General features: G+C 39.1%; 1 protein-coding gene across 2 annotated transcripts in view; it reads left to right on the forward strand.

The window, feature by feature from the left end:
- SCARF1 (scavenger receptor class F member 1) overlaps positions 1-25,505 on the forward strand; it is a 137,750-nt gene that overhangs the window by 64,409 nt on the left and 47,836 nt on the right. The window contains exon 5 of one of the 2 annotated variants that reach the window (XM_053706231.1): positions 9,901-10,002. The exons of the other annotated variant lie outside the window; for it this stretch is intronic. Coding sequence (XP_053562206.1) covers positions 9,901-10,002 — 102 coding nt within the window. The remainder of the gene's footprint in view (positions 1-9,900; positions 10,003-25,505) is intronic. 2 annotated transcript variants of the gene reach the window in all.

Genomic DNA, 25,505 nt, shown 5'->3' on the forward strand with positions numbered 1-25,505 from the left:
CTTGAAAATAGCCATGTTTTATCTTGTTTTAAGTTTCAGGGCTGTCACACACAACATTTAGATTTGGTTGTTCTACACCTTTACTTAAACAGGTAATTAAAGTATCACATAGTTAGATTATTACAAGTACTCTAAGGCTAAACTTTGAAACCATACACCTTTTGTCACCTGTTAAATCTACTTTAGCATTGAAGCTTCTCCTAACTCCACTTCAAATTCTTAAATGATTTGGGGGGTAGTACATGTGCCCCCCCCCCCTCATATTTTAATCCAGCTTATTCCTGCCCCCCTTTTTTGTCATAATAACTGAATGGGCCTCATACCCCTTTATACAGATCGACCAATATTTATCTTTTTTCCCTTGGTCAGTGCCCCCACACCTCCGCCCCCCAAATAACCCCAAAATTCCCCAATTCCTATACATATATACTTAAGTGTATCAATATGTTCAGCTTCGTTTTCTGTATTGTAATTTAGAAGCGTGTTTACCCGCTGAGTTTCACTTATATTCATTAGCGGTAGGTCATATTGTTATATTCCTTTCTCTTTATTTATTTTTTATTTTTTATAATTTTATATTTTTATTGAGGTTCATATGTAGGCATACAGACAATTATCATCGGTAATTAATAAAACAAAACAGCATATTTCAATGTACATCAAAAATAATCATACAAGGACAGCTCTTGTTCCTATGGTGACTTTTAGCACAAACAATATTCGCCTAATAGTCTGTATACCCCCCTGATAACACATGAGGTCACCCTTGGGCCTCTTATATTTGCGAAGACTGCAACACTAAGGGAGCAGTCTGAAATAAAAGGAGACCACTTTTGGGTCCCAGTTTATGAACCTCTTTTTTAATTTTATATAAACTAATTAAAGGTAGGATCCGTTTAGGATATTCCACATTTATAATTATCGATTAGCACATTAATGATCACTGCATAGTCCAAAGAGTAGTCAGATTGGGAGCTACAGCCAAAACGAAATAGACAATGAACATTTTGCAGAGCATAGATCACCTTGCAGGAAATACTATCTATTATAGACAGGATGGCACCAAGATATAAAGTAGGCAGGAGAGCTGATAGTGACAACTATAGGGATTTAAGGTTATGAACTACCTATATCTCTGAATTTCTCGCTATAAAGCCGCATCTCTCATTATTGCAATATGACCCTTTAAGGACCAAATGAGGTTATTTCCATTTAATGTAAAAACAAAACTTATCATACAACGTCCTGAACTCACCTCGGCTACAGCCGCTAGTTCAGGGATAGGCACAGACCAAGGCTATGGCGGACATTTTACAAAGTACAGACGTTATTGAAGGACACCAAGGTACATTTCAAATTAAAAACATGAAAAAACACTCTTTCCAGAGGGGGGAGTGGATACATGGTGGAATAGCCATCCAGCAGAAGTGGTAGAGACAGTGAAGAAGTTTAAACATGCATGGGATTGGTCTAAGGTTATGCTAGATATAAGATAAGGCGAGGAACTAATTCAATTATTCAGAAAATTGGGCAGACTAGAGAGACCGAATGGTTCCTATCTGCCGACATATTCTATGTTTCTATAAGTCAGGAAAGCGACACTTTGCTGTCAAATGGGCTGCACGTTGGACACCCCTGGTCTAGTTCCACAAGTACAAATTAGTTATCTAATCAAACAAGTTTAAAATAACATTTATATAAAGACTGCTGGTGGTATTACCTTTTATTTTTGGGGGGTTATATTGAGAGTCTGCAACTCCTGACCAAAGGAATTGGGATAAGTCACGACTCACGGTTAGTTGACTGCAGGCAGCTTCCTTCTTCCCTCACTTTCCTGCTACTAAGTGGGGCGCCGCTTGGATCAAGGAGGAGTGAGGACCAGCATTCATCTGTCCTACTCCTCCCTCCCCTCCACAAAACGAGTGGCGGACACTGCAGGAACCAGTCACGGACACCAGTGTCCGTATACGGACACCTTGCCTATCCCTTCGCTAGTTACAGCATACAGGCTAGAACATATGGTAAACGCGTGAAACTTAATAGTCATGTTTATAACAATATAGATCAGCAATAAAATAATCTATCGCAGTGCCTTGAGTTGTTTACATACATTTGTTTTGAAGCATACATGAAAGACAGGTATTTATATCTGAGTGTGAGATAATGAAGTTAAGTTATTCCTAAAGCATGGCTTAATTTTTCCACTCATGGAAATACAGTTTAGTCATCAGACCCCTCGGTCATCATGCATGTAAACCGCAATGTATAATGAGTTTGGACCAGTTCCATTAGCTATCTAACCCACTCCGGTCTTTGCATAAATGAGGGCTCTTGTTGCGCTATGAGTTAGGAGGATCAGCACTCCTGCTTTTACAGGGAGCGCGGGGTATCCATGGGGCAACTTTAGTCGGTGTCTCTATGGCTTTTCCTGTATGTCAAACCACCAGATGTCTTCAGAAGCGTGGTTCCTTGCGGTCTGAAGTGGGAAGTCTGTAGAACTGGAGCTTTTGTGGGGATTAGGTTTCTCATCAAGATTCAAGTCAGTTCCTCCGGCATATCTGTTATCCATCTTACTGACCGGTCTCGAGGGTGCCACGTGGTCTCCAGCTAGATCCTTTAAGGGATCTTTAGAGATAGGTTTTGATCTTTGGGGACCCAAATTGCCAGCACCCAAATCAATACTTGTTGCAAGGTCCTCCCGGATCTGCCGTTCTTGGGTAACTGCGGTAGTTGGTAGGTACGCCATCTCCAGAGTCTTTTCAAACGCAGCTTGGTAGCCATCTAGAAGATCGCTCAGCTCCCTGATAAATGTGACTGTAAACTCCATATTTAAATAAATGCAGTGGAATATAAGGTTATTTGGAAAGTTCTTTAAGCAGAATTATATATCTGCTTTGTAATCAACCCCACAATGTATGTCGACCACCTCGTCGCTTAACTGAAGAGCATAGGTGGTCAGCAATCTTGATGTGGATCCTTTAGCACCTCAAAAGTCAGCAAGTTGTTGCGAGGTATAGGTATACCTGGTTTTTAGAGGAATATTTTAAGATAAACTCCCAAAAATTAGGTCTAGGATCAGAAGCTCCACAGCTATAGCTATAGGCTCCGCCCCCCCATTTATCTTATTTTATTTATTGTAATACAATTGTCTAATCACCATAACTAGGTACCATATATATTTAATTTGACTATATAACTTAGTACAAATATACCATAAATTCAATCAAGAGGGGTAAACGGGTTTGATATGTTTGTCCCAGCATAGCTCAAATATACTGCAGCATAAGTGTTCAAAAGGGGTTATAGCAATTGATTGTCTCCTGGTGTCATTACCCAATCTCCCTTAATTTATCAACTACCCTCCCTTCCTCCCCCCCCCCCTTTTTTTCTCACTCTCATTCGGCAACCCTTCTTTGTTACCCTCTGGTTCTTCATACACTTCTGCCATGGACCTAACAGTAATTACCCATAATGTCCAAGGCCTCAACTCCCCAACTAAAAGAAGTCTCCTACTGAACAATCTAAGACGAACCAAAGCTAATGTTGCGTTTATACAAGAGACAGACTGGGTGGCGAACTCAGGCACTTAATTTTCATTTAAACATTTCCCTACAGTTTTTGATTCTTCATATAGTTCTAAAGCCAGAGGAGTAGCTATATCAATTGGAGATAATATGGCTGTGGAGACAATTCATGTTGAACGAGACCCTGAGGCGAGATATGTAAAAGTGATATGTAAGCTCAACAACCACACATATACACTTGCAAACATATTTGCACCTAACACTCATCAGATTCCATTTCTAAAAAGATTCTTAAAGTGAAACAAATAAAGGGGACTTTCATTCATGAAGTATAAGATACTTCATGTAGAAAGCTCCTTTATTTGTTTCAACCGTAACCGTTCCTAGCTGCTGCAGCAGCCCATGGCTAAAAAATGTTTTGCTAAGAGGTGACGTTTTCACCTCTTAGCCAATAGCCGTGCAGTAAATCCAGCTCCCGTGGGTGCCAAGCCAGATTTACCGCATGGATACATCACCTCTTAGCAAAACATTTTTTTAGCCGTGGGCTGCTGTAGCAGCTAAGAACGGCGATCGGTTGAAACAAATAAAGGAGCTTTCTACATGAAGTATCTTATACTTAATGAATTAAAGTCCCCTTTATTTGTTTTAATAGTCAATCCTAGCATTTGTACAACGCTGGGATTGACTTTCACTTTAAATTAGTGATGGAGATTAAACAGGGTACTTTACTGCTGGGAGGTGACTTCAACCTAGTATGGGACCCCTCTATAGATAAAAAAGGCTTAAAGTATATGCACAAGACCGCTTCACCAGTTCCCTAGCCAGGGCTTTCAGATACCACTAACCGCTTGGTCTTACCATGATCCTGTTTTGGTCTCCTGCAATTATCCCCATAAGAGATCCAATCCAAAATGGAGATATGACAATTGTTTTCTAAAAGACCCAGTAGTTTAAAAAAAAGTTGAGACACAGATGAAAGAATTCATAGCCTTCAACGACACGGGTCAAACACCTATACAGTATGTTTGGGCATCTCTTAAGGCCTTTGTTAGAGGCCTATATATGAAGCAGGCCGCCTTAGCTCGAAATAAGTTAGGGAAATCTTTAGCTGAACTAACATGCATAAACTGTATATATAATTTTCCTCTATTCAAAAAAACTAACCCTACTAGTCTCGGGGCGTTATGCCTTGAGAAAATCAGCACAGACATTAGAAGTTTAGAGATCTCCAGAACCCAAAAATTAATTCCAAAAATAATTCATAAAGACCAGGCTTTACCTGGCAAAGAGGGCCCAGATAATACTCATCATATCTTATCTATCCTATATGAGGCAGACAAGAGGAGGACTCCTCTCCTGGCCCTGTCACTTGATGCTGAGAAGGCGTTTGACAGGGTCAGGTGGGATTTCTTGTGGGAGGTTTTGAGAATCTTCAACCTCCTCTATCAATTTATGGTGGCTGCCCAGGCTCTCTACTCCCACCCGACTGCTAGAGTTCGGGGAGTGGGGTTCAATTCAGAATATTTCACCATTACCAATGGTACGAGGCAGGGCTGTCCTTTGTTGCCTCTTTAGATAAAGGAAATCTAAGGAGCGCCTTGGAATAGGCAAAGGATTATGTGTTTACAATATATGTTTACAGTGAAACATTTATTATGTTATATAACATTTCAAAACTGACAAACATCTAAAAGTTTACAAAATATAAAATCAATCATGGATCCATGTTGTTTATAACTTAACAATATAAAACATATAATGAGATAATGATAAATCAGGTTTGACTACTTCAGTAAATCCTGTTGTGAAAAAATGTCCAAATAATATTGAATTAGTCCCTCAGTCCAATGTGTATTAATAATAATATACAGTTAATGAGTCTTACAATAATCCTTACTCAAATTGTGCAGAAAATAAAGTCATATAGTGATTGGTCCAAAGACCTATGGGGTGATCAAATCAAGAAAAAATCCAAAAACTAAAAAACAAAAAACAGTGAATCCTCCAAATAGCCAAAAATATGTGCTTTAAAAATGTGTTTGCAAACTTAAAAAATATAATAAAATTATATAAAAAAATAAAAATAAGAACAAAATTGAAAAATAGGTGAAAAAAATGTGTTGCTCCTGGTTTAATAAATTTCCCAGTGATGTATGTGATCTTAAAAGAGTGATGGCAATAGTTTGATGTTCTTAATGTGTCAAAAAAAAACTAAAGTTCTTCCAACTCAAATCCTGTAAAGTAAAAAACACAACATAGTGCAAAATTGCTTAAGTGGTGTCAAAATCTAATTGAAATGAGGCTTACCATAAAGTGTCAACGCGTTTCAGCCCTTCCTTAGGCCTTTATCAAGACTATACTTATGGTAAGTCATGTTAGTTTCTTTTATAGTTTGAGGTAGCCAATCATTATCGCCGCTAATTTGCGCCAAAAAGTTGACCTTTTGACCCGGAAATGATACTTCCCTGTGCATTTTTGTTTAACATTTAATTAGTAATTATATCCTTTATTCCCCAATAACAATTAGGGCATAAGCTTTATTATGCCTCTTCTGATTACTCTTTAGATGTAAAGATCAGGATAATAAAATAAATAGATAATACGGAAAAGACCGGCAAACCGGAAGCAATGGTATAGTCAATTACGTCACTTCCGGTACTCTTAGTGGCGTTTCGTATGGCTTCTGTCCCACTTTAGGTTACTCTATCCAAGGTATAGTGCTAGTGGGGATCTAGTATCTCCGTTTAGTAAGTAAAAATGGGCAAGGAGAAATTAGAAAATGAAAAAAGAGAAACATCGTCAAACCAGAAGTGACGCATGAGCCATTTGCGTCACTTCCGGTATCGTCGATGGGAAGCCATGTGATTTCCAGTTACATTAGACCGGAAAAAGATTTCATGGCATCTATCCTTTAGATAAATTACAGCTGCTTATTAAGTTAATGCCTTTTGTTTTAGCAAAAAGGAGGTCAGTATTCCTTATGACAGCTTACTGATCCAATTATATAGAAGATTAAAAGTAGATTAAATAAATAAGGCTAATAGGGGAATTCACACTACATCTCTCATATTTACAACTATATATTAGGTTATCTCAATGAGGATAAATTTAACATATAAAGGTGTCAATAATCTATGGTATCTAAAATATCCACATTGTTGCCTCTTTTATTTGCTTTAGCTATGGAACCCCTGGCCCAAGCTATGGAACCCCTGGCCTTACAAGCCTATTAACCTCCTGGGGTCTGGATGGGCGCAACTCTAGAAAACCAACAAAAGGGGAACATAGATGGGCTCTAGGTAAATCTCTTAAGTTCTCCCTCTCTTTCCACTATTGCATATTAATCACACCTTCGGAACCCACCAAACATAACCAATATACTGCTTGGGAGAGAGACCTGCGTACAGTTACTGAGACTGACATGTGGTTCTGGGAGCTGGTGGTAGCTAAGAAATTATTGCACTGTGCAAAACTGTGGGAGCTATATTACAAAATAACTGTACATTGGCCTTTTGTCCCCTCTACACTACATAAATGGGTACAGCTATACATATTTGGTGGGAGTGTCCTAAGGTTAAGGGTTTATGTAGAATAATATTCAAAACTCTTCATGACTTACATATTAATGTGCAAATGTATCCAGCCTTGGGTCTCCTTCACCATGTGATCTCAACTTTGCAAGAGGTAGACAGATCCCTAATGATATATCTCTTAATGGCCACAAAACTTGCAATAGTGAGAGACTGGAAACAGCCTTCTCCTCCCTCTTTCCCAAAAATCATAACCATTATGGAATACATCAAAGCAATGGAACATTATGCCTTTAGGATGACAAACAAACTTGACTTACATTATAATAAATGTCAGGCCTGGGACTCCCTTCACCAGTAACTCCCCTACCCCATACTTTCCTTAAATCCTAGGGCCCTCTCCCTTCCCCCTCCTTTGTTTTCCCTCCCTTTCTTTGGTTCCCTTTTCCCATATCCAAGCCCACATACCCTTGTCTCTGTCGCTACTGAAATCTCAATAAGAGGAATCCGTTTCTGATCTCCCTCTGTCTATATTATTTTGTAATTATGTTCCAGTATGCCAGGTCTCTGAAATCTATGAGAATTGTATACCTCAAATTTTGCATACATATCAGCCGCAACCATCCAATTTGCAGAGGGGATTTGCCCTGTACTTGTCATTCAGGGGTTACCTACTAATTAGCGTAAATCTGGGGATTTAACTCAGTCTCCTGAGGTAAGTGTGCAAACTATTTATTGTGCTGATAACCTAAAGGTTCAGATTTAATAACATTCTCTAGGCAGGTGTTTTTTTGCAAGGACCTTTAGGTAGCCATACACCACAGCACATTCTTATGTGATCTACAGTGTTCCCAGTTTATTATAAAATGTGCAATAATGTTTTGTACTGAACATACAGGGAGTGCAGAATTATTAGGCAAATGAGTATTTTGACCACATCATCCTCTTTATGCATGTTGTCTTACTCCAAGCTGTATAGGCTCGAAAGCCTACTACCAATTAAGCATATTAGGTGATGTGCATCTCTGTAATAAGAAGGGGTGTGGTCTAATGACATCAACACCCTATATCAGGTGTGCATAATTATTAGGCAACTTCCTTTCCTTTGGCAAAATGGGTCAAAAGAAGGACTTGACAGGCTCAGAAAAGTCAAAAATAGTGAGATATCTTGCAGAGGGATGCAGCACTCTTAAAATTGCAAAGCTTCTGAAGCGTGATCATCGAACAATCAAGCGTTTCATTCAAAATAGTCAACAGGGTCGCAAGAAGCGTGTGGAAAAACCAAGGCGCAAAATAACTGCCCATGAACTGAGAAAAGTCAAGCGTGCAGCTGCCAAGATGCCACTTGCCACCAGTTTGGCCATATTTCAGAGCTGCAACATCACTGGAGTGCCCAAAAGCACAAGGTGTGCAATACTCAGAGACATGGCCAAGGTAAGAAAGGCTGAAAGACGACCACCACTGAACAAGACACACAAGCTGAAACGTCAAGACTGGGCCAAGAAATATCTCAAGACTGATTTTTCTAAGGTTTTATGGACTGATGAAATGAGAGTGAGTCTTGATGGGCCAGATGGATGGGCCCGTGGCTGGATTGGTAAAGGGCAGAGAGCTCCAGTCCGACTCAGACGCCAGCAAGGTGGAGGTGGAGTACTGGTTTGGGCTGGTATCATCAAAGATGAGCTTGTAGGGCCTTTTCGGGTTGAGGATGGAGTCAAGCTCAACTCCCAGTCCTACTGCCAGTTTCTGGAAGACACCTTCTTCAAGCAGTGGTACAGGAAGAAGTCTGCATCCTTCAAGAAAAACATGATTTTCATGCAGGACAATGCTCCATCACACGCGTCCAAGTACTCCACAGCGTGGCTGGCAAGAAAGGGTATAAAAGAAGTAAATCTAATCACATGGCCTCCTTGTTCACCTGATCTGAACCCCATTGAGAACCTGTGGTCCATCATCAAATGTGAGATTTACAAGGAGGGAAAACAGTACACCTCTCTGAACAGTGTCTGGGAGGCTGTGGTTGCTGCTGCACGCAATGTTGATGGTGAACAGATCAAAACACTGACAGAATCCATGGATGGCAGGCTTTTGAGTGTCCTTGCAAAGAAAGGTGGCTATATTGGTCACTGATTTGTTTTTGTTTTGTTTTTGAATGTCAGAAATGTATATTTGTGAATGTTGAGATGTTATATTGGTTTCACTGGTAAAAATAAATAATTGAAATGGGTATATATTTGTTTTTTGTTAAGTTGCCTGATAATTATGCACAGTAATAGTCACCTGCACACACAGATATCCCCCTAAAATAGCTATAACTAAAAACAAACTAAAAACTACTTCCAAAACTATTCAGCTTTGATATTAATGAGTTTTTTGGGTTCATTGAGAACATGGTTGTTGTTCAATAATAAAATTAATCCTCAAAAATACAACTTGCCTAATAATTCTGCACTCCCTGTATATATATATATATATATATATATATATATATATATATATATATATATATATATATACACACACACACACACACACATATTAGCCCTTTCCAGTCAACATGTTCTCATATACCATATTGCTTTTAATCTTTAAAACATTTTTATTAATATTTACATTATATATTTTTTAATTAAATAATGTAATAGTTTATTTAAATTAGTTTTAGATGTGTTTTTACTCTTACAGTTTCTGTTTGCGCTTGAGAGTCACCTTTGCTTTTAACTTGTAATATGCGCATTAGTGCAGTCATTATAATTGCTAACATTAGCTCGCCACCATCAATTTTAAAAATCTTTAGATATATAACAAATAGTAAAGTGCAATAAATATGTTTTCCCTTTTTCTAGCCATTTGCGAGGGAATTGATGCGTGCAAAAAAGATGAGGTCTGTATCAGGCCAGGAGTCTGTCGTTGTAAACCTGGATTCTTTGGAGCCAGTTGCACCTCGCGTAAGTATAGGAAAATCTGCTCTATACAGTTTTTTGTTTTATTGAAAATTACATATATATGTATATATATATATATATATATATATATATATATATATTGTCATATACTCAGTGTATACACCCCAAAACAACATCAATTATCATATGTCAATACCCCATGCTAGAACATATAAGAGAGTTTACCCCCATCTGCTTCCAGTGTAAATATTACACAAAACTTGTCATCAATCCTATTTACCGTCAACATACGATTTTACTGAGTGGTTGATGACCATAACACACCATAATAATAATTACTTGATCATGATATCACTCCTCCCTTGTACTCCTCAGCATCAGTCATCAATTCAGCATATTACTAGAAGTACACCTGCTTAGACTGTACTCACTATTCAAAGACCCATCTTCTGGGGGTCAATATACAGAAAATTACCACTCATCTTTAACTGGCTTTGTGTTGTCAGGACCACAAAGGAAGGTGTGGTCACTTAATTGTCTATAAGAAGATTAAAGGTTTGTGTCACAGTTGTGTTTTTCAATGTATACTCCCTATGTTAACATATTTGGAGACAAACTTGATGCACAAGTGGGAGAGGTTGAATGCTCAGTTACTGTCACAATATAATTTTGAAGGTGGACAGGTGCAACATGGGGAGCTCTGCTCTATGTCAGCACATTGACCTGGACCTCTACTCCCGCCAATGTTTTCTGGACTTTGCTTATTGTCTTATCCTATGGCTATGATGCGTACTTGCTTATCTGGCTTCCAACCCTGGCTTTTCTTTGGAATCTGCTTGCTGATCCTGCATCAAACTTTATGGTACCGGTTTGTGGGCTTTGCTCTAAACTACCTGCCCAGTTTCCTTTGACCTTCACCTGACACCTGCTTTCTGACCATGCTCCATATTTGATGTCTGATTCCTCAAGTATCCATGCGTCCATCCACTATATTGTGACTTGTGTTAGTTTTGGATTACTTTTAGTGGTGAATATAAGGATGAGCTGTTCTCTGCATTTGGGTTCTAGAACTCTTAAAAATCTACCGTTACTATTCGTTTTGAATAGTTTTAAAGAAACATTCATGTCAAAATTTGAATGCGCACAGATTGATTAAATATTTGAATAGAAACATATTTACAATATACATGTATTGGCAAAAATGCTTCTTGTAAAAGTGTTTACTGTTATAGTGTTAACATTTTTCTCTGCATGTGTATGTGAAGCATAGCTAGATATTCTCAGTGCTCCAGCATTTTAAATACTGCAACTTCTCAGAGAGCCACTGGGGCTTGTATTATGTCAGCAATAATGCAAACTTAGAGCTAGAGTACAAGTGGAGCGGTAGTGAACACTCCCACTCGAGCACTTACTCCACTAGAGGTAAGCTTTTTGCTTGCGCTGTGTAGCGCTCATATGACTGGTTGAAAGTTAACAGTTTTCGCTCGCACTCTAACCTGATGCGCGTAAAAAGCCATACAGAATATCGCGAGGGTTATAACATATTCACCTATTAAAGTCAATGGAGCAAAAAAAGTGTGGGGGGAACACCCTACTTGCTCGCAAACACGATACATATTCTCAAGTGCGCTAACCCGAAATGAATATATAAATATTTCACATTCCAATGTTCTTCACATAGCAGAATATGCTCTTTTTATTCATAAATACATATTTCTACATATATCTGATGGTATTTCGGTACAATATATAGCTATACATATATGTACAGTATATATATATATATATATATATATATATACATATACATCTTTAAGCATGTATATGTATGTATCTCTATGTTAAAGCCCTTTGTCTGCTTTTTTTTTTCTAACACCTGAGACCTCATATCTTTGAGCCCTTATAACTTTTGTGTGCAATATTTTTTCCAATAATTTTGTATTAGACTGCGTGTAAGATAAGTGTAACTGTACTTTGTAATGTATTTTTTTATTGTCTTTTGTGACTCTTTTTTGTTTTCCAAAACAGTTAACCAGAGCTCTGTGGACACGGTAGTCATTCTAGCGTAAATCACGATTGTGCTCAAGCAATTGCGTTTACTTTCAACTCGTAATACCAGCGGTAAACCCGCAATAAACCGTTGCAGGCCCCTGTGCTTATGACCTAAGCATTCACCAAAAGTCACAAATACAGCAGCATTCAGTTATAGATTTATACTTTATTGTTTTATTATAGAAGAGAGAAACAAACATGATGTGACATGTGGCTCCAAAAAGTAATCTGTTTTATCTTCTATGGTACGGTGTCTCTTCCGGCTAATGATCAAACATTTGGCGATATGGAGAAAAGTCTTTTGAAATCTTTGTTGTTTTTTTACATCATGTTGTGATGCATTTGTGTCTCATTCACATACAAAACCTGCAGAGGAAGACACAATTTGCCTTTTTATAATTCTTTGAGTGCCCTCACAGTACTGACAAGACGTCTTATATAATCTTGTCACACCAGAGAGCTTTAGATCATCAGGTCCCTAATGTCCCATCTGACCAATCTGTTGACAAAGACATTTCTGTTAGCAATGTCTTGGATAAAAATGTGGTGGAAGAAACTCATCAGGCACAGACACAACTACGATGCCACAGATAAACTGAGCAAATATTTTACCTTTGGATGGACGATTCCTTACCTTAACTTGATTTCCTTCTCTCCGACTGGTTTCCCTTTCCCTCCATTTTCCCTACTATTTTTGAGTTGTTCCCTCTTTCTTTTCCTCTCTCTTGTTCTCCTACTTTCTTTGAGTCTTCGGGAAGGTATATATGATGTATTGACTAAACGTTCACGGGTGGGATGGCCTGGTCTATCTATGTAATTAATTTACATTTTGTCTATTTACCCTTTTAGTACGCATTGATCGTAGATTTTTTATGTGGCTGCGGAGACAACTGCCAGAAATACTCTTTAAGCTATGCTTGCTTTGTATAACACTCTTCCTAAATTGTATAGACCGCAGACTATGGGTCCTATCTATCAAGCTCCGAACGGAGCTTGAGGGCCTGTGTTTCTGGCGAGCCTGCAGACTCACCAGAAACACCAGTTATGAAGCAGCGGTCTAAAGACCGCTGCTCCATAACCCTGTCCGCCTGCTCTGATGAGGAGGATAGGAATCGCCTGAATTGATTGATTGACATGCCGATTGGCCGCAAGTCTGCAGGGGGCGGCGTTGCACCAGCAGCTCACAAGAACTGCTGGTGCAATGCTAAATACAGAGAGTGTATTGCTCTCCGCATTCAGCGATGTCTGTCGGACCTGATCCGCACTGTCAGATCAGGTCCGACAGACATTTGATAATTCGGCCTCTATGTTTGAAACTGATTGTGTCAAACTTGTACTTTATTTTATAACCCTTTTCTTTGAAGACTCATTCAATAAATAAAAAAAAATAAAAAAATGTGGTGGAAGGTGTAATCAACAACCTAGCACTGTGGAATCTGTTGGCGCTCTACAAATAACCGATAATAATTGTAATAATAGTTGGTCAAGTGAGGGAGAAGGCACATGATCCACCTTTGCACTATTATAAAGAAATGAAACAAGAGGTCAGTCCATTCCAAAGACCCTCTTTACATTCAGATAAAGACAAATTGCAGCAAATGTGAATAAGAAGCAACTTTTCACAGGCAATATGTGAAAGAATCATGTAACGTGGAGGAATCCATTCTGCTTACAAGGAAGAGTCTACTATTCATTTGGGCTCAGTATGAAAAATAGATTAACCATCTAACAGCTCTGAGCAGCGAATATTTTAAGGAGAAATCCAATCCACCAATTAGAATGAAAACTCATCAGGTAGAATTTCTACATGATAACAAATCAAAACTGAAGCGTTCAGATGTGACTTTGATAGCACCCAGCAACAATAATCAATTGCCTAGGTTCTCCATACCTTTATACACTGCAGGATGCTTTTTAAATGACACTTCAGCCTCTGTGCAGAATGAAGAAGGAGTAATTCATTGCAACTCTATCCGACACCTTGCATGAATGTCAAATTTACCAAATTATGTTAATTTTGGCTGATGGGTTACTGAAAGATTGCAGCAATTAGTTTTAAAAGCTCTAAGCATGTAAAATGTGTACTTCTTCAGCTTAACACAGAATATACATATGGATGATCAACATATCATAAAATATTGTTATGATATATTTTGTAATTTCTGAACTCTAATAATCAGGATTTTAAAAGTCCAACCTATGTCCACTTCCCAAAATACAGAATGACCTAGCGGAACAGAACCTACAATTACAGAGTAACAATTTGAGCCTGGACTCAGCCTTGTGAAAGGGAAAGAGAAATGTGTATACAAAAAGACTGTCAGGCTCTAGCAGTGAGGGCCAACCCTTAATTCTAATTGATATGCATAATATATCATGACAAACCAGAAAGAAAACCCATATAGGTATATGGTGTGATGGGCTTCAATGGTTAAAGAAAAGATTAAATAAAGACATAGAGCAGAACTTGCTTTGTGGAAAAGTAAAACCCCCCCACCAGAACAAAAAAATAAAAATAAGGGGATTATGGGAAAAGTAAGACCAATATGAAGATTAGTAAACCTCCCCACTGCACACCAGAACCATCAATCCCTCTCCAGTGGATGAATGTGGATCTAAAACACCTGCCATGTAGCCCCTCACAGAATTCAACCCAGAGTGTACATATCTAATCCAGCAAGACACATTGTTCCCCATCTTCTGTACATATTCAAAATGGAAACAAGTCTGATTAAGTGCAGGTAGTTCTTGTTTTTACCAGATTTTGGCCAGGCAGGACTTCAACAAAGAGAAAATGTAGAGTCTAGGCATACATGGAACAAGGTGAAATAAGAGTTATGTAATCCTACATTTTTATGATCCAGATAAAAAGAAAATTAATGTTAAGCCAATGTATAGACTGGATGTTGTCAGATGGTTATACTTGTGTTAAATGAACAGTAGATGGAGAAAAATAAATTTATTATGCAGGAACACATCAAAGGTATTTCTGCTACTACCATTTTGACTTGCATAGTACAATACATTGTCAGAACATCAATTAAATGGAGTTCTAGATCTAGGAGGGCTCATGCCTCTCAACCTCTTGGACAAATGCATCAACTTCTGCATTTAATCAGGTAGCGGTCAGACACAAAATACATTCCTTTTTAATTATAAGTTAATCAGTCAGCATTTGCAAAGTCTAGCAGAAAGATATTAAATGATGTTGTCTTGCAATAAATGTATTTATCTCTTTTGTCATTTTCCCACCCTATTTTGTATTGCTTCATACATTGGTGAGCATTATCTAAGGTAAACCTAAAATTAAATCCAAAATACAGAAATGTATTGGCTCATATCTCTAGATAGGACTCACCAATGCCCCTCCCCTTGTTATCCATCCTATAGTGCAGTTTCACTGAGAAAGAAGAGTTTCAGTAAGGGGAGACATATTTAAAGTGGTCAATTCTGTTCATTCCCACTCAGGAGAGGAGTCTCTCTTTGGTGAGTATAATCTAGGGATATTAGTCAATGTATTAAAAATACTGTGTTTTGGATTTAATTTCTCATATCATCTAGTACTACTTAAATTTATAAAAGTGGTGTTAAGTAGTGAATAGTTTGATAGTAATAGTAGTGCTTCATGGTAACTGACACTGTCTTTTTTTTAAATTCTGTTTTACATTGTATTTGTTAGCTTTATCTGGCTTCATTCTAATTATGGGAATCTAAGACACAGGAGCTCATTAAGGCAAAAACACAAAAGAACAAGAGCTCTTTAGGATCTCCCATGTACAAGAACCTAACTCGTCTATAGTTTTTTTAAACAATAACAATTTTGGTGCAGACTGTTCCTTTAACATTCCAGTGTTCTTCACTTATAGGATAATCTACTTTTTATAGTAAATACATATTTCTATATCTATCTATATATACCTTTGCCTGTATATCTATTCCTATAAATATTTCTAAAAGACTCAGTGATCCATACTCATTTCAAATTGACTGTATTGATAATTCATAACATCATAACATATGTTACATAGTTGTCCCCAACAATTCGGCTCACCCAGGAGGCTTTTTCAAGGTTATTAAAATATACCAAACATCACATTTGTCATACTGAATGGATAAAAAGCTGCTTATTTAGATACTCATTTCCCTGATCATCAGCAAAAACAAAGTTTCACCGCCATCTACTGGCCATTTCATAAACTGCACTCTTTGCATCTCTAAAGTGGAATAGATATGCTGAAAATAAGAATGACATGTATCAATCAACGTAACTAAAAACTTTAAAGAAATAGAAAACTAGTTACCAAAACTTTCCTAACTGAAAACTTGAAATTTATTAGTAATATTTTATAGAAAACGTGAAAATGACAGGTATGTATTTAAACCCATAGGATGTAATATTTATAATTCTGCTATCCAAAATGTCTCCTTCTGTAATAATTTATTTAGATCATTCCCCCCCCCCCTTCTCAGGGGGGTATATGGTCAAAAGGGCAGCATCTCAGTGAGAATAATGGTTGGCCATTGTCCAAAAAATGTTGGGCTACTGGATATTCTGTTCTGCCTGTATCAAAGGCTTGTCTGATATTTGACCTAAGAACTGCTATTTTTTCTTTAAAAGTACGTTCCATTTTTCCATTGTGGGTCTGCCCACATGGGCATTTATTCCTATAGATATATAGGTATAGATATGTATTTTACACGAACAGTATCAGATATTTAGAAATATATATTTAATAAAAAGTAAAAAAAATTCTATGTGAAGAACATAGGAATAAAATTTTTTGCATAACGTGCATCAGGGTTTGCAACTTAGAACTGATGTTGGCGGGTTAGCGCATGTAAAGAATTGCTATCATCAATGCTCGTTATTAAAATATTATATATAAAATATTTATAAAAAGATTACAAATTATTTAAAATCCTTATACATACTGTAAGATATTCTAAATAATCCATAGAATATATCTATATTTTATACAGTATGTATAATAATTTTTATTTCATACATACTTAAATATATATGTACACGCACACACTCAAATATATACAGTATATATATATATATATATATATATATATACACATACACATACATATACAGGGCTTTTTTCTGCCGGTGAGCAACGGTACACCGTACCGGAACCTCTGTAAGCCGTTCCCTCACCTCCTCAAAGCACAGCTGACTTTGTTAGAGCAACAGGATATTTAAATAATATCAGGTGATATTGCTGCAGTATTAAAAACTGACAGGTTATTTTCAGCAAAACACGCTTGCAAAAACGGGGTTAAACTGCTGGTGATAATGTCTATATAAATGGCATCTGGAACAACATAGTCACAGTCTGTACTCTGTTATGAGGGGAAATGATGACGTGTAATGTGAGGGCGGGTCATACTCAGGCAATAAGGAGTTACACAACTATTAACAGCTGCGCAGCCTGAGCCTCAGTATTGTGCAGTCTTCAAACGTAGCAGTGACCTCATATTGCACATAGTGAGATTGTTGGCCCACACAGCACTGCTGGTCTCCTGTTCCATGGTATACACTGTAGTGTATTTTATTCTTTCTGTTCCTACACAGATTCGCACTTTCTCTGTCCTGACTTGAGGATAAATCCAAATCCACGGTTGGGGAGGGGGGAAGGGGAGAGATCATGTAATAAAAAATGTTTTCTGCACTAATATTTTCAATAAGATAAAAAGCTTTAAGTTTTTCATGTGCTGCATAATTAAAGATGTGCTGGCCCCTGGGGTGACAGTTTCACAGTTTGTATAAACACATGTTCTGCTTCACCCACAAAAATGATTTAGTGTGTCAGTGGCCCTCTTGGCTGTGTTGGGGATGATCAGTGGGGAGGGAGGGGTCTTCTGCTACTAAAGGAAGCAGCCGTCCTATACAGCTAGCAGGTCACTATAACGTATATTTTGCAATATACCATTTGTACTATTGGAACAACTGTTTATTTATATGATGAAGAATTATGCTGACAATTAGGGACAGTTGAGTTGAACTGGGCCTTAATTTTTATGTGTTTTATTATGATAACAAGAACATTACAGAGACGCCGGGGCCGGCCCTAGCAAGTGCAGGTCCTTAGGCAGAATGACAGTGTGGTGGCCTCTACCCAGAACAAAAAATACTTAAAAGAAATGTGGCAATGCACTGTACCACACACAACATACAGACCACACACACAGCACACACATGCACAGACAGCCCCCCCCCACACACAGACAGCAGACACACACAGACCAGAGACAGCCCACACAGAGAAAGCCCACACATACATACACAGCCAGCCCCCCACACACACACACACAGGCAGCATCCCACACACACACACACCACACAGACAGACAGCACACACACATCAACAGACAATACACACAGACAGACACATAGTACACACACACACACACACACACACATACACAGATAGAAGCAGAATAAACCCTCTGTAAATGTGGTAAAGAATCTGGCACAAATTTAGTTAATAGCCCACACAGACAGACAGCCCACACAGACAGCACACACACAGTACACACACACGCACATTACAGACACACACAGACACAGACACACACAGTACACACTTTTCAGTAATAAGAGACAGAAGGAGAGAAGACAAAAGAAAGAGAGATGAAAGATTGAGGGGGCAGATATAAGCAAAGGGAGATAGAGAAGGGGGCAGTAGAAAGAATGGATAGAGGAGGGGGGAGTGATGGGGAAGAAAGGTGTGAGAGGAGCAGGAACAGTGTGGAGAGATAATGGAAGGATTGAGGGGAGATAGCGATGAGAGCATGATAGACAGTGGTGAGATTAAAGGGTGAGAGGGGTCAAGAGGAAGGTTGAGAGAAGGGGTAGACAGAGAGAGAAGAGAAAGTAGAGAAAGGAAAGAGGGGGACAGAGAAGAGAGTAAAGAGAGAGTCATAGAAGGGACTGATAAGCACATTTAATTCAGTATAAAGTTACTAACAGCCCATCAGTCAATCACATTTAGGAGCAAAATGGTTAATAAAAAGGCTGTGAGCTGCAGGGAGAGGGGTGCAGGGATAAACAAAATGCTGAGAATTTTAGAGTGATGGTGAAGGGGACTATTTCTACACTAAAATATAAGGAAAATGTGGTTTCCAACATTTTTTTTTTGTAGTGCCTTTCAAAACAATTGGCCATTAAGAATAATTAGGTAACAGAGCCGTGCTGTTTTATTATACACCGGAAAGCAATCCTCCAAAAAATAGAAGTCCTAGATTAACTCAGATTTACTCTGACAAAAAGTACAACATATGAGATCATCACTCCCTGAAAAGTCTGCATAAGGCATTGGCAATTAACAATCACCTTGCTCATGGGAGTTTCCTCTGCTTTTACCTTGTCTTCAGACAGATGCCATAGCGGGAAAATCTCTATGCGGATGTAGCAATCAAGGAGGACACTGGCAGTAAGTGAGCTTACTAGTTAGCTGCAAGTCAGAGCAACCGGCCACCCTCCACCCTGAGTGCACACAACTAAATTCAACTTACGTTGTGCTTTTTTGACTGCCTGCAGCGGCCAGATCCAATCTCTACAGCCTGGAGCCAGTGTTCAGTGAGTGAGACCACGGGACCCAGAAGTTGTCAGTGAGCCACCAGCCAAAGCACCAGTCTCATTCCTAAGTCTAAGGAAGGTACCAGCACAGTTTGCACCCTGGCTGCTGCTGCAGCACCCCATCTATAATATCATGACATGTGAGACACTGTCAGAATAGATTTGATTACCCACCTCCTGACCACAGTCCTCACTCACTGTCACAGACTTCAGACCGAGATGAGATGTTCAGCGCCACTCTGCCCCGCCCACATACACATCCAGAGACATGACCAGTCTGTATCAATATGTATGGAACCAAAAAAGATAGTGTTTGGTTCCAGGAGGGAAGTTTAATATATGTTACACTGCAGTTCAGCAGGAAATAGTTAGTTGATGAGTAAGGCAGCTACACAGACATTAACTGTAACAAGAGCTGAAGTTTATGCATTCTGCTATAAGATGTTCTTTTAATAAATTTGTTAAAACTGCAACTGGAGTCTGAGAGCCTCTCTTATAAACAGCAGCTTTATACATGGTGGCAGCGGATGTTATTTGAGAAATACACCAAAAGAGGATATGGAAGGTTTAAAACCCCCAGGTCTGTTGGATTTTCAGGCAAGGAATCTGTCTCAGGCATGGAAGAGATGGAAAGAAGACATTCTTTTATATACAGACCTAATCATGGCTGACAAACCAGAGGAGATGAAGGTAAAGTTGTTTCTGTACTTAATTGGAGAAAAAGGCAGAGAGGTAAAAGACACCCTTCTCCCAGAAGCAGCAGTTCCCACACTAGCTCTGCTAATTAAAGCATTTGATGATTATTGTGAGCCAAAGCAAAATGAGACTGTGGAAAGATATAATTTTTTTTCAAGATGTCAGAGGGAAGATGAAGGAATAGATGCTTATGTCACAGATCTGCGTACACTGGCAGCAACTTGCAACTTTGGTAATATAAGAGACCCATTAATCAGGGACAGGATTGTATGTGGCACAAGAGACTCTAAACTTAGGGAATGCCTACTGAGAGAAGTGGATTTAACACTGGAAAAATGTATTCAAATAGGTAGAGCTGCTGAGCTGTCTAAAGAAAGGGCGAAGATCATTGAGAGTTCCAGCACCAGTGCAGTGTCAGTCCATAGGATGGACACAAGTTACAACTTTAGGAAGGGTCATAAAAGAATGACAATGACTCCAGACAAGACAATACAGTGTATCTATTGTTGAAAGCATCATGAGAAACTGAAAGAAAAATGCCCAGCATTTGGAAATCAATGTAAAGGGTGTGGTAAAGCAAATCATTTTATTAGCCAGTGCCGTGCCAATACACAACAAAGAAAGCCAACAGTACAAGCTGTCTATAGAGAGACTGAAGACTTAGAGGAATATGAAGACATTCTGGGTCTGACCTTGGAACCAGCTTTTCAGATTTGTACATTTAAGAAAACAGTAAGCAGATTTCCATCAGCTTTGTTTGCTACTATGCTACTTTACCAACAATCTGTTAGATTCCAAATGGATTGTGGAGCAGACTGTAATGTCATTCCAGCAAGGTTGGTGAAAGACAAATCTAAAATTTTACATTGTGACAAAATGCTAAGGATGTATAATAAGAGCACACTGAAACCAATAGGGATATGTAAGCTCAAAATAAGAAACCCATGCAACCAAAAGTTATATCAGGCTGAGTTTGTTGTAATTGACACAGAAGTGTGTAATCCTATACTAGGAAGTAGAGCTATACAAGCTATGGATCTGATCTCAGTGCAACACCAAAATATCCTAAATGTTGAACAAGACGGCAACCACCCAGATGCCACTGTGTGGGGCTGGTCAGCCATTAATGAAGAGTATACAGATATTTTTCAAGGAGTAGGCTGTCTAGAAGGAAAACTAAAATTGGAAGTGGATGCTCTGGTACAGCCTGTTAGACTTCCAAAAAGAAAGGTTCCTGTGTCATTACTCAAACCCCTTAGAGAGGAGCTTACCAGTTTAGAAAAACAGGGCATTATAACTCCTGTAGAGAGAAGTACAGACTGGATTAGTAGTATGTTGGTAGTGAAAAAACCATCAGGGAAGTTAAGAATTTGCATTGACCCTAAGCCTCTGAATAGGTCCTTGAAAAGGAGCCACTATCCTTTGCCAACAATTGAAGATATTCTCCCTGACCTAGCAAAAGCTAGGATTTTTTCAGTATGCGATGTCAAGAGTGGATTTTGGCATATTGAATTAGAGGAAGAATCCAGCTATTTGACCACTTTCTCTACTCCTTTTAGCCAATACCGCTGGGTTCGAATGCCTATGGGTATTAGCCCAGCCCCAGAAGTGTTCCAGCGAAAACTAAATCATGCACTGGAAGGGCTACCAGGTATAAGGATCATTGCAGATCATATTCTGATTGTAGGAGAAGGCAATACCGATGTGGAAGCTATTCAAGACCACTATCAAAAGTTGAAGAAATTACTAAATTGTTGTAGAGAAAGACACATGAAATTAAATCCAGAAAAATTTCAGCTAAGGAAAACAGAAGTGCCATATATTGGTCACTTATTATCAGCCCAGGGACTTCAAGCAGATCCAAATAAAGTAAAAGCCATCACTGAAATGCCCAGACCCTCAGATGTTAAAGGAGTACAGAGATTTTTGGGGATGGTGAACTATCTTTCTAGGTTTTGTGAAAACCTCTCAGATGCAGGTAAACCACTGCGACAACTAACCCAGAAAGGTACAGTGTGGGAATGGACAGAGGTGCAGGAAGAGGCATTTCAGCAGATTAAATCAAAAATCAGCAGTGCACCAGTGCTTAAATATTATAACCCATACGAACCTTTAGAACTTCAATGTGATGCATCAGAGAAAGGTCTGGGAGCAGCACTGATGCAAGGTAAACAACCAATCGCTTTTGCAAGCAGAGCAATGACAGAGACAGAGCAAGGTTATGCACAAATAGAGAAGGAGCTATTAGCAGTCCTATTTGGAATGGAAAAATTTCACCAATTCACATTTGGGCAGACAGTAGCTGTACAATCAGACCATAAGCCCCTTGAAAGCATCATGAAAAAACCCTTACTTAAAGCACCAAGACGTCTTCAGCGTATGATGTTACGGCTTCAGATGTATGATGCATGTATCAGATACTGCCCGGGGAAGTCTCTGGCGGTGGCAGACACATTAAGTAGGGCTTATTTAGAAGAAGGTTCCATGGAGGGTTCTGTGGAGCACCAGATTGAAACTATAAACATGCTCCAATATCTACCCATCTCAAACAGGAGACTTGTTGCTATACAACAGAGCACAGAAAAAGACAAGACTTTACAAGCAGTAAAGCGAATTGTGATGAGTGGCTGGCCTCATGCTAAGGAACAGGTACCCCTAGAGGCTTCACCATTCTACCACATATGTGATGAATTGAGTGTACAGGATGGTGTTCTATTCAAAGGTGAGCGAGTAGTTATTCCATCTGATCTCCGAACAGATATTATGTCTCGAATACATTCTTCACATTTTGGTGTGTAAGGATGTCTACGCAGAGCCAGGGAGAGTATTTACTGGCCAGGAATGAATGCACAGCTAAAAGAATATATCGACCAATGTGACATATGCCGTTCATTTGATACTAAACAACAGAAAGAGACATTTGTTCCTCATGAGATCCCAACGAGACCGTGGGAAAAGCTTGGCATTGATTTGTTCACATTCCAAGGAAAAGAGTATTTAATAACAGTGGACTATGACTCTAATTTCTGGGAGATAGACCATCTTCAGGATACAAGATCTACTACAGTAATAAGAAAATTAAAGGCCCATTTTGCCAGATATGGAATTCCAGACACGGTATGTTCTGATAATGGACCACAGTTTATTTCAATGGAGTTTAAAGACTTCAGTATGGGTTGGGACTTTGACCACATTACCTCATCACCAGGATACCCTCAAAGCAATGGAAAAGTAGAGTCAGCAGTAAAGACAGCCAAAAGACTACTGCAAAAAGCTGTGACTTCTCAAAATGATCCTTATCTAGCATTTTTGGATCATCGCAACACACTAACACAAGGCATGGAGTGCAGTCCTGCTCAAAGACTGATGGGTCGAAGGACCAAATTGTTGCTTCCAATGAGAGGGAGTCTGTTAATACAGGATCAGGTGATGAATGACAGGCACCAAATCCTGTGCAGGAACAGCAATCATTGCAAGCTGCTCAATATAACAAGGGAGCCAAAGACCTGCGGCCTCTAAATGTTGGTGAACAGGTGTGGGTACAACCACAAACAAACCAAGGAAAAGAGTGGCGGAAGGCTTGCCTAAGAGCTCCTGTAGGAATTAGGTCATATGAAGTGGTGACAGAGTCAGGACAGGTCCTGAGGAGAAATAGGAGGCATCTGAGAGGCACTGGACGCTACAGGCCTCCAGCAAGGACCCAAACTAGCACCCAAGAGGAATCTCACATTGAGAATACAAACCAGCCATTAATGACAAATAACTCTGAAGAAGAAGGACAAGAAGAAATAAACAGTGAAATATCAGACACGGAAAGATTGCAGGATGACAACAGAGTCCTGTCAGAACAACCACAGGGATCCAGAAACACCCAGACTAGAAGTGGGAGATGTATCCGAAAACCAGAATATCTAAATGACTATGTGGACTAATATTTAGCACAATGAAAGACTGCATCTCAGAATCCATATTCCTACAATAATTAAAAGAGATAGCTTTTGCCATTTCCCCAAAAAGGGAAAAGATGTATCAATATGTATGGAACCAAAAAAGATAGTGTTTGGTTCCAGGAGGGAAGTTTAATATATGTTACACTGCAGTTCAGCAGGAAATAGTTAGTTGATGAGTAAGGCAGCTACACAGACATTAACTGTAACAAGAGCTGAAGTTTATGCATTCTGCTATAAGATGTTCTTTTAATAAATTTGTTAAAACTGCAACTGGAGTCTGAGAGCCTCTCTTATAAACAGCAGCTTTATACAATGACCACGTGCAGTAGCGTGCCTTGCGACTGGAGTCACATGCCTGAATACTCACTCATGCACTGCAGCCGTATTGGGTACAAATGGCGCAATAAAAATAAAAATGGAAGAGTTTTTATAAAAATAATAATATTTGTTTTGCAGCATTAGTTGGGACCAGTGCAGGGCCCTCTAAATGTGGGGCCCTAAGCGGCTGTCTCGCTCGCCTTGCCCTAAGGCCGACCCGGTGCAGATGTACTGTTAGTATTGTGTGTTTCTCAGTGTTAAGTTGGTGTGTCTGTGTGAGCTGTGCTGTATGAGTTTAGGTATGTAACAATGTGTGTGTGTCTGTGTGAGTTGTGGTGTATGACTGTGGGTAGGTAACAATGTGTGTATCTGTGTGAGTTGTGCTGTATGAGTGTGGGTAGGTAACAATGTGTGTGTGTCTGTGTGAGTTGTGCTGTATGAGTGTGGGTAGGTAACAATGTGTGTGTATCTGTGTGAGTTGTGCTGTATGAGTGTGGGTAGGTAACAATGTGTGTGTGTGCCTGTGTGAGTTGTGCTGTATGAGTGTGTGGGTAGGTAACAATGTGTGTGTGTGCCTGTGTGAGTTGTGCTGTATGAGTGTGGGTAGGTAACAATGTGTGTGTGTCTGTGTGAGTTATGCTGTATAAGTGTGGGTAGGTAACAATGTGTGTGTGTGTGTGAGCTGTGCTGTATGAGTGTGTGTTGGTAACTGCGTGTGTCAATGTAAAGTTCTTGTGTCTATGTGAGCTGTGCTGTATGAGTGTGTGTTGGTAACTGCGTGTGTGTCTGGGTAAAGTTCTTGTGTCTCTCTGAGCTGTGCTGTATGAGTGTGTTTTGGTAACTGTGTGTGTCAGTGAAAGTTCTTGTGTCTGTGTGAGCTGTGCTGTATGAGTGTGTGTTGGTAACTATGCGTGTGTCAGTGTAAAGTTCTTGTGTCTGTG

The sequence above is a fragment of the Bombina bombina genome, chromosome 3 (assembly GCF_027579735.1).
Source record: "Bombina bombina isolate aBomBom1 chromosome 3, aBomBom1.pri, whole genome shotgun sequence".
NCBI classification, from domain to species: Eukaryota; Metazoa; Chordata; class Amphibia; order Anura; family Bombinatoridae; genus Bombina; species Bombina bombina.